The sequence below is a fragment of the Lathyrus oleraceus genome, chromosome 6 (assembly GCF_024323335.1).
Source record: "Lathyrus oleraceus cultivar Zhongwan6 chromosome 6, CAAS_Psat_ZW6_1.0, whole genome shotgun sequence".
Classification (NCBI taxonomy): Eukaryota; Viridiplantae; Streptophyta; class Magnoliopsida; order Fabales; family Fabaceae; genus Lathyrus; species Lathyrus oleraceus.
The window spans coordinates 414,248,562-414,259,847 of record NC_066584.1 but is presented as its reverse complement, the minus strand read 5'-3'; the positions used below and the strand labels follow the sequence as shown (position 1 = coordinate 414,259,847).

The 11,286-nt window shown below is 33.4% G+C and overlaps 1 protein-coding gene across 1 annotated transcript; it reads left to right on the top strand.

Annotated features, from left to right (window-relative positions):
• The first annotated feature begins 5,500 nt into the window (after nt 1-5,500).
• Nucleotides 5,501-11,286, top strand: LOC127097938 (protein-tyrosine-phosphatase PTP1). The gene is made up of 9 exons (XM_051036435.1): nt 5,501-5,860; nt 5,941-6,037; nt 6,637-6,719; nt 6,824-6,964; nt 7,055-7,189; nt 8,239-8,387; nt 8,485-8,626; nt 10,731-10,809; nt 10,994-11,286. The coding sequence occupies exons 1-8, from the start codon at nt 5,675-5,677 to the stop codon at nt 10,794-10,796; spliced, it is 999 nt and encodes a 332-aa protein (XP_050892392.1). The 5' UTR covers nt 5,501-5,674; the 3' UTR covers nt 10,797-10,809; nt 10,994-11,286.

Genomic DNA, 11,286 nt, shown 5'->3' with positions numbered 1-11,286 from the left:
CAAGAATGTGAGTTTTTCATTATATTTATAATTTTTCATTTTACATGATGCTAAAATAATTTCTATGACATGTATGGTTAATCCAAAGTTGCATTATTATATGATATAACATGTCAAAGTGATAAATTATGGAAATTTCATGCATGCTGCCAGTTATGAAGTCACTGTTTTTTTATGCGTTAATCGATCAACCAAAATTGGCTAATCGATTAACACCACTTTTCATGCGTGTTTTCTGCATATTTTGATGTTGTAATCGATTAACCATATATGGTTAACCGATTACACCTGGGAAGAATTGCCATATGTGTTAATTTATTTGTGCATAAATGTATTTTATTTATGTTTTGTCTTATTCACTTAAGTCAATAGATGTCTTGTATTGTATTGCTATTATGTTTCTTCCTTTTAAGTTTCTAAGTACTTTTGTTCTAAGGTTTATGTTATGTTATGTTCTAAGTACTTTATGTTTTGAATAACTGTGTGTTATATTTTTGTACAACAATTATGTTATGCTATATGTTTTTATGTTATGCGTTGTGTCTATAATTCATGGTTCATATGATTTATGTTTTACATGTGCTAAACATAATTCTTTGCTAAACTCATACAACTTATGAAGTTTCAATTTTTAAGTCTTTTCCCTTCCTTTTTGGTAATGATAAAGGGGGATAAGTATTGTTGTTATGTTGTATGCTTTTTCTCTAATAAAGTGTAGCTAGCAAAAATTCTTTCGAGCATTGATCAAGGGGGAGCATTTTGTCTTAGAGAAATAAGATTGAAGTAAACTTTCAAGATATGGTTGTCATCATCAAAAAGGGGGAAAATGTGAAGGCATGCTTCTCAAGTGTTTTGATGATGACAAGATTCTACAAAGCAAGAATGGATTGACAAAAAGAAATGGCTCAAAGACTTCTAAAGAAAAGACAAGTTTCATATTATGTCAAGTCTTGAAGAAATACTTATGGATTGATCATGAATGATAAGGTATATAGCATTCAACCTTTCTAATGAGTATACAAGTGCTCAAGTCCTCATACATTCATAACATGTCTATTTAAAATGTTTGGATGCATCTTACCAAAGTTTTTCGCTTTGAAAAATAACTATTTTTGCATTCTACAGGGCTGTTAATCGGTTAACAACATTGTGCTAATCGATTAACAGGCAACCATTTTCAAATCTTTTGCACGTTAAAGGGTGTAATCGATTAACTACTTTTGGTTAACTGATTACCACTGTACCAGTTCCTGAAAAAATTGCATTTTTTCATTCCTTTGATTTTCAAAACTAGTTCGTGAAGCATGACATCCTTTCATGGTTTGTACTCATTTGTAGAGGTGCATTAGGGTTATATAAACACCATTTCTTCAGATTTTAATATAACCTCCTTGTGCAATTTTTCAAACATTCAAATATTCTCTTCATCTTTCAAAAATTCTCTAAGTGTTCAAAACCATAATTTTAAGAGTTAAACTTTATGCACTTAACCTTCATAGAAAAACATTCTAAGTTTCATTTCATTCATAGTGAACACTTGTATATCATTAAGATATTTGTTTGTTATAAGGAGAAGATCAATCCATAGATTGATACTTATAAAATTCCATTTCACATACTTATAAAAAATTCAGATTACTTTGTGTATCCTTGTTGTCTAGGATTGTTGGAAATAAGAGGTTCATTAAAGGGAAGATTGTTCTCTTTTTGAACTTAGTGAAAAATCCAAGAGGATTGTTCTTGGTGTGATTGTTAGTGTCTGTATAGAAAGACTAGGAAGAGTCTTGTATAAGTCCTAATAATAGTAAAATCTCTTTCATGTTGAAAGGGGACTGAAGTACTCTCGGACTGTGAGGGGAACCAGGATATCTCTCGGTGTTCTTTATCTTTCCGCATTTACCGCTTTCATCACATAGTAATCACTTAGGAAAGATTCTTAAAACAAGTCAAAAACCAGAAAAAAATTCATAGTACCTAAGTCACCCCCTCTTAGGTGCACACTCAACTTACAACCATTTTGACTATCTTTTCTTTTGATTTCTTCTTTGAAGGTCCTTGGATATGAGTCTTGCAATCCTCCATCCATATTCAAAGCATAACGAATAAGATCAACATAATTGTACCTTTGAGGTGGTATAATCTCCCTAATAACTGTGTCACGTTCCAACTGATAATTAAGAGGCATTGTACGTTGCCCTTCAATAGTACTAGAAATACGAGTTTGAAATACCTCTCAGTTTCTAGTCTCACTAGTATGAACCTTCATCTTAAACCGAGTCTTTTTCACCATAGATTCAGATTCTTTAACCTCCGGGTCTTTGCACTTCATCCCCATACAAGTCTCATAAAAAGTAACATCATTGCTTATGATAAATTTTGATCCTCTAGGATCCATCTTCCACAATTTGTAACCCTCAATCCCTTCAGGATAATCAACAAAGACACACTTCACAACCTTAGCATCAAGTTTGTCTTGTTTGATATGAGCAAACGCCAAAGCTCCAAAATCTTTAAATTTGAGTAGTTAGTCAATTTCCCACTCAAATCTTCCACATGTGTCTTGAATTTTATTCTCGTGGATGAACATTTATTAATCAAGTAAGTTGTTGTAGCAACAACTTCACCCCAAAAACTCTCTGGTAACCTAACTCCCAACAACATGCACCTCACTCTCTCCAAAATGGTTTTACTCACGTGTTCAACTAAGACATTTTGTTTAGTTGTGCCAACAACGATTTTATGCCTCTTAATACCATGTTTCCTTCAAAACTCATTAAACTGATCTGAAACAAACTCCAAGTCGTTGCGAATTCTTAGAACATTCAATTTAGTTTCCAATTGATTCGCTATAAGAGTATACCATTCATTAATTTTTTCAAAAGTGTCACTTTTACTTTTTAGAATGTAGTTCCATAATCTTCGAGAAAAATAATCAATAATAAAGAGGAAATAGAATCCATCCCCATGAGTTGCCACCCTTGTCGGACCCCATAGATTTGAGTGATCATACTTAAATGGTATACTAAATTATGCATACCACTCTCAAACTTCACCCTGTGTTGTTTTCCTAGAATGCAATTATCACAAAATTCAAGTTCAATTAATTTCTCACTCACTATCAAACCTTGTTTAGCAAGTTCAACTAAACCTCTTTCATTGATATGCCCTCAAATTCCATAACTTAGATTTATCAAGAAGATATTGACTAACTACTGATGCATGACCAATAACAGTGGAACCATCCAAAGTATACAACCCACACGTTTTGGACCCTTTAGCCATTATTAATGCACCATGCGAAATTTCAAACACCCCACATTCAATTATAGTGCAATAACCTAGATCGTCAAACATGCTTTTAGACAACAACTTTCGCTTAAGTTCAGGAACATATCTCACATTTCATAGAAGGAACTCATGATCATCGAACATTTTTATTTTGACTATACCAATACCATGAACTTTGCATTCCTTGTTGTTTTCGAGTCGAACGAATCCATATTCTTTTAGCTCTAAAGTTTCAAAATATTATTTCCTCGAATGCATGTGATAAGAGTAACCTGAGTTTATAAACTAACTCTTCTTTCTTTACAAACTTGTTACCACTAGTGGGCCAACACTTTCATAACCATCTTCACCTAAGACAATTACAATCTGAACATAATCACCATTGTTCCCCCTTTCAGGACAATCCTTCTAGAATGACTGATTTTTTGACAAGTGAAACATTTAAACTTTGACTTATTAGAAACCTTGGACTTGGACTTTAACTTGGATCTCTTTCCTTTTTGGTTTCCTCTACTCTCACTCATTGCTTTTGAGACACTTAAACATTCACCTCTATCGTTGAACTTTAAATCTTTCAACTTTGATAACTCCTTTGATCTTACGTTTTTATGAACTTCATCCAAAGTGATAGTTATTTCATTACCATAAAGAAGGACATCCTTAAAGTGCTCAAAGGATATGGGTAATGGGCTTAAAAATAATAGAGTCATGTCCCCATTTTCAATTTTCACATATGTATGTTGTAAATCATCAATGATATTGTGAAATTCTTTCAGCTACCCCATAATAGATTATTCTCCACCATACAAAAATAGTAAAGTTGTTGTTTCAAACACAATCCGTGAGCCAATGATTTTTTTCATGTATAATGATTTGGGCTTGACCCACATCTCAGTCGTAGTCTTCTCCCTCATGACTTTCTTTAATAATTAATCTCTGAGGCATAAAATAATGACGCTTCTGACCTTATCCACCATTTTAGTCTTCTCAGTTTGTGTAACACTTGCATGCATCAATTTCTTTCCCTTTAATGCTTATGACTTTGTTGAATTAGTAATGTTTGCATCTTCACATTCTATAATCTAAAGTCATTGTCTATGGAAAACTTCTCGATGTTCCATTTGGAACCCATGGTGCTTACTTGTAAAATTAACCTCTTTACCTCATATTGGACGCCACTTGTTGTGGAATTGATAAAATAATTTACACCCCTTCAGAAGAACTATTTAGAGTTCAGTCATACCAAAAAAATTTGAGGTGTGATACAAATAACAATAACAAATAGACAAATGACCTCAAGCAATAAAAATAATAGTGAGAAATTTGTTTTCTCAATTCGATCAAATCAATCTACGTATATGAGAGAGGGCAACTCTCTAATTCATTATACTTCAAAAGTTGTTACAAGATATTACATTGAAGTTTTCAAGAACAAATCCTATTTTCTACCCAAGTGTTTCCCAATTTTTCAAATTCTTAATATAAGAATCACATAAATTCAAAGTGTTTACTAATCCCTTTGATAAGCGCAAAAGGCTGTCAAATCCTTAGAATTATTCTAAGGAATTTTATCATTTGCTTTTCTGAAGGATTTCTACCTTATATAACTTTTGAAACTTACTACTAAAACTTTAGTAGGCCAAAACTCGAAAATATGTCATTACTAAAATATGTTTATTTTTTTAATCAATTGAGGTTTTAAGACCTATTACAACAATTCTAGTGTGTTTTAAAAAAAAATTATATAACACAATTCAATATTCCTCTTATGTAAAGTCACTTGGTAAACACCATTCAAAATTCATGATGAATTGTTTTTAGTTTGAAATTGTACAAATAAATAAAAATTTATTGTAAATATTGTTTGAAGTGGTTCTTCTCATAATCACATTGCATGAATGACTCTCCTCCACTTTAAATGATGTATTCTTTCAATATCAAAATAAGTGTTAACACTTTCACATAATTTAAAAAAATATAATGAATGAAAGAGAATAATAATTTTACTAAATTATCCTTATTAACGATTGGTGTATTCAAATTTATATTAATATAAAATAAAAAAATTAATTAAAAGATATAATAAAAAATAAAAATAAAAATTGCATTGTTAAGATAAATTAATAAATATTTTGGAAAATTATTTTGGGATGGAGGAAATAATTTATTATTTTTATAAAAATAAGGCATCTAAACTGAAAATAATTGAATATGATAAGCATGTGATTCCTGGAAAAAGCTAAAGCTTTAACCCAAAAAGGCACTCACTATTATAGGGAATAGGAAAGTGAGTGAGAACTGAAAATCCAAATTAATCAAACCCCACTCTACGGTTGAACTGGGGAACCTCGTCTCTACCCGCTCTCGTCCTCGCCGGAGATCCGTCATGGCTGGGAGTTCCGCACCTCCCTCCTCCACGTCTTCTCACAACAATTCAACTTTCTCACCTGATTTCCCTTCCCGAATTCCCCTTACTTCCGATCAGATCAAACACTGCACTGAAGCACTCGCCCTGTTGAAGAACAAACTTCTCAACCCTCACACCGTCTCCCAAGAGTTCTTTCACTTGCAGGTTCACGCCAATCCCTATTGGTTTCTTCATTTTCATATCGAAACGTTAAAATATCATACTCTCTTGTGTTGTGATTTCAGTCGAATAGGATAACGCTGAGTGAGACGACGAGAAGATGCAATGTTGCTCTTAATTCTGCTAATCTCAGCAAAAATCGATACAGTGATGTTATACCATGTAATTTCACCACTTGTTAATATCACATGCATTCATTTCAAGGTTATTATTAGGATACACATCTTAATTAAGCACTTATCCTCAGCTTATAGCTTATAGCTTAAGTGCTTAAACTATTCTATAAAGTCAAATTGTTTTCATATAAGTTTATAACAACAGTTTCCTTAAACTATCCTGGAGAGCTTATGGAAAACTTATGGAGAGCATATTGAAATAAGTTGAAAATACCTTATGTACATGTCATAAGAGTTTAATGGACGTGCGCTGACATTGTGAAATAGTTTTTACCTTGTCATTCAATAAGAATTCATCAATCAACCATGTCATACCACTAATTTGAAAATTTCCGTATTTGACAGAATGCATGACGGTCATTGGTTGACAGTGTAAAATTAATTTACACTGTTAGTGCATATCCTATTTTCTCCATCTCATAATCTACATAAATGACATAAGTTGTTTCCATTAGTTTCTTCAAACAGTCTAACAAATACTTGTGTCTTTGGATAAACTCAAATAAGCCAATTGAAACACGTCCTTTGTATTGTATCTATGTATGTATTTGGGGAAAATTAAATTTTTAAGGTTCTTTGTTTCAGTTGACAAGAACAGGGTTGTTCTTAAATCGAGTTCTGATTATAGGTCTGAAGCACTAGGGTATATCAATGCAAGCAAAATCTCGGTATAAATATATTCTTGTCTTTGTTTGATAATGGTGTTAAAAGCTAATTGGATTCTTATGGTTATTTGAAGTGGGAACTGTATATTTCAATTTTTTTACTGTAGACCTCTTCCCCTGGAATTGTGTCCGAGTTTATAGCCACGCAAGGTCCAATGCCACACACTTTTGAGGATTTTTGGGAAATGATGATACAATATCACTGCCCTGCAATTGTGATGCTTACTGGGTTGGTCGACAATTACAAGGTGATCCCAACTTGTTTCCTTTCTCTTTGAGATTGTTTTTTTTACTTCATATTTTATCAATATTTTGTACTGTGCTTTTTAATTTTATAGACGGTGAAGTGTGGAGATTATTTTCAATCTGAAGATAGACCTAGAGAATTCGGGAATATCTCTCTTACATGTAAATGGACGAAAACTACTAAAACTTCACTTGTGCTGCGACATTTGGAGGTGAACCGTAAAGAGGTGGGATGATTTCCAGCTTATAATTTTTTTTTTTCTGATTAGATTATCTCTCTCTCTTTACATACTAGCATAAGTGATATTTTTTCTGACGGAGACGGTTGATTTGGTGCTCTTTTTTCAAAACTTCAGCTAATTCTTCAGGCCTTTGTTTATACTTTGTTTGCTATAGTACTGCTGAACCAACTCTAGGGCATTGGATATCTGAACTTTTCTTTCGTACCCTGCATTTCAATGCCGAACCTGAATGGTATCCTTAATAAAATTTCTCTTAACAGCATTTCTGTAACATCAAAAGCTTAATGGCCACTCCAACTTAAAGGATTCAAGTTTAATAGAATGATGGGCTGTGCTCATGTTACTCCAGGGGAGTGGTGGTTCCAGTTCTAGTTTATATTTAAAGTTCAGAAGTTGGCTGTTACTCTTGTTTTTGGAAGTCAACAAAAACTTTTTTGGTCAGAAATTATTTAATTAAAATATTTTTAGAAAGACGGTTTCTATCATTTTGAATGAGATGAATCCGTCTGAAGCACTGATTTCTAATTATAAAAGAGCTATACATTGCTTGGCAAAGTTGGCTGCAACTAGTTATTGTGCTTTTTTGTTATAAAAGAGCTATACCTTGATATCTGCGGAAGTACAAATACCATAAATATAATTATGATAAACAAACAACCTTTGAACATGCATCCACACAACGTCCCTCCCCCCCTCTTTCTAATCTAGAGAACTTTTTGCTCAACCTTGTTGTATTACTTGCATATTCACCCATTTACAAGTAATTTTATTTCTGACAGTAAATAGAAATGAATACAGATAACATGAATAACACAGACACTATTCATTCTCGATTGAAAACATACTGTACTGGCTGATAAGGCCAATTGCATCATTAAATATCATCCTTAAAAATTTTCATTTCATACTTTTCCTTTTTACTGAAAGATAGAAAATCATATAAATTTTGATTTTGGAAGGGGCACAAAGTTTCTCTCCACCATCAAAGATCTAAACATTTTGGTTCACATTAATCTTGATTGATATTGTTGCAGGTAGAAGATACACCGTTATCTGTTTTTCATATTCAGTATCCTGAGTGGCCTGACCATGGAGTTCCAAACAATACTTTGGCTGTGCGTGCAATTTGGAAAAGATTATACCACTTGCCACCAAATCTTGGCCCAATAGTGGTGCACTGCAGGTTCATTTGATTCCTTCTTTTGGTTACACCTTTTATTTTATGGCAATGATGACAATAAGTAACATGCATATTTTCCGAGACAAATTCTCTCGCTCAGTGCAGGTATTGGTAGAACTGGAACATACTGCACAATTCATAACACGATTCAGAGAATACTTGCTGGTGATATGTCTGCTATAGACATTGCCAATACAGTATCTGTGTTCAGATCTCAGCGTATTGGAATGGTTCAGACACAGGTAGTCAGATTTTCTAATTTAATTTATAATTGCTATGAATGAACATATTGGTTTTACATGAGTTGCCAGGAATATAGTTGGACCACATATTAGTTAAGTTCCATTTCTAAACTAAATCAGAAGGCAAGAGGTTTTGAGATCTAAGAGGAATGGTAAGGTACCTAACCTGTTTGATGGAAAATAATGTAGATTGTTGCAAGGAACTAGGTTAGATTGTTTAGCCAGGATGTAATTACAAATTAAAGCTTGAAAGTACCCTGTTCTTCTTCAGTTGTAATCCTATCAATCACTTTCTTTTGGTTAAAGAAGAAGAAATATTTATTACTCGATCGGAAGGGACACTCTTACTACTAATAATTGTTTTTTCTGTGAAAGAACGCTCCCACTACTAGTTTCCTTATTAGAGTAAGAAGGAAATTAAGGCAAACGAAAAGATTCGAAGAGACTTTCTCAACCATAAGCGTTCTTATAAAGGTAGGATACAACTTAGTAGAAAGAAGGATAATAAGCTCAAGAAATTACGGACATGTTTTGAATTGTCACAGGTAAATATTTAGTAGACATATATCCCTTCCTTAGCCCTTTTGGCTGAAAAATCAATGTTAAGGGAAGAAGTTTTTAAACCAAGATATGTTACTGTGCTTAAGGAAAGTAAAAAAGTAGGTAAAGAAAGAAAGTAAAGAAAACACTAGGATCCTAGAAATGACAAGCAATAATTTAAATATGAATGACCCTGATACCTTACTTGACCTATGCAGTATCTAAGATATATTCCTAATCTCTCTTATAACTTATGTTCCTATCCTATCGTACTCAGCTCTCACCCACTCTAATACTATTAATATCTATGGTAGTACAGTAATAATACTCTTTTCCTTAATCATAGAACCCCCAATGAGTGTGTAAGACAGTTATATAAGGAATGGATGGTGAATTAGCAGGTTTGTCAAACGATTGGAACATGGGTTGCGATTTGGTTCTTCAATCCAAGTCCAATAACTCTATAGATCTGTTAAATTATTTGTGGTATGATTGCTGGTCAACTAATTAACTATGCTAAGGGTGGGCAATCCTTATTTAAAAGAATGGATAAGATAAATCCAGATTGAACGAAAGAAGCCCAGAGTTACATTCAATTTAGAAAAAGATCAAAAGTCCGGACATAATTAAGATCAATCATAGTCTTAACTACGGGTTTAATCCCACATAATAGAAAAGAAACCCAGAACAACAACAACAACAACGACTAAGCCTTATCCCACTAAGTGGGGTCGGCTTATAAAACCTACAAAGAATCCATAATTTCTAGGGGAAAAAAACAGATTCCAAGAACTCTGTTTTAGGAGGAACAATCTCTATGTGCAAATAAAGGAATCAAACTCTAACTTGTAACTGCTTGGAAATCCTTAGAAACGATTCAATATAATGACGAGAAGATAGTGAATGTCTGCAAAAGATTAGAAAATTTTTCATTGAGCCCTCAAATACAGGTATCTATAAGAAGGGAGATGAGTCCTTGCGAAAATAAGTGACTAGCATTTGACACGTCTGCGTTTCTTACATAGCATGATCATGTTGTGCATTTTACCGCCATCCTCAAAATGGGCACGGCGTTGTCGGAAAGTAACACTGAAACGTGCTGAATTGCATGGGTGTGCTATTAGGCAATGCCGTCCTAAAGGTGAGCACAGTCATTTCAGCAAAAACAATGGCAAGCCATGCTATATTGCATGAACATTATGTTGAGCACAACCCCGTGTTCATCTTAGAGGACACAGCGTATCTATTTATGTTTACCTTGTCTATCTTGAAGTTACTAAGGCTGATATTACATTTGTAGTAGTAAAAAGTAACAAAATAATCCATAAATTAGTTTCTCCATACTGTATCACAAGGTCACATTCTAGCCAGCCTGCCTTTTGGTTAGGATGCCTCAGTTTACCCGCAGCCACTTGGAAATGATCTCAGTAGGAGCCTACGTTCATTCCCCGTACCCCTATTTGTTCTGTTCACCAAAATTATTTTTGTTCTTATTATTATTAATTTATTTCTGCGACCATTATAGTGATCAAACTTTTTGGTGTCTCTTTCTGCAATCTATCAGGATCAGTACATTTTTTGCTATGAAGCTATCATAGATGAACTAGAAGACCTTGTATCTCAACAGTAATGAGAGTAGAAGGGTACGTCCTTCACTTCTGTTCCCTTTGTAGTTTTGCAAATATTACAAACCGCCCAGATCCTGAAATTCTTTATATAAAGGATTAGTTTCATACATCTGTTTTCTGTTTTCATTAATTCTATTATGTCATTGTTAAAACTTCTCTTTCATTAACTTGGTGAATCTTTGTCTTGATTTAAATTCAGTGGTGGACCAAAGAATGTTAGTCTGATTGCCTCACTCTGAAGCCAACGTTCGATTCTTCGATTTTCCACTTGGGTCCTACTATGCTCTTGTTTCCCAGCAGCTGATTCTGAAGCATTAGCATTCAGGAGATTTTATGATTTTCATTGAACTCAGTTTATTCTCAAGCATTCATGTATATTTGTAGTCAGGTGAAAGCTAACAAATATCAGCATCCTTTTCATTATATTTCTACAATTCTATTGGTGAACTGAAAGACACTAATGACCTTTAAAAAACTAAAGTCTGTTGTCAA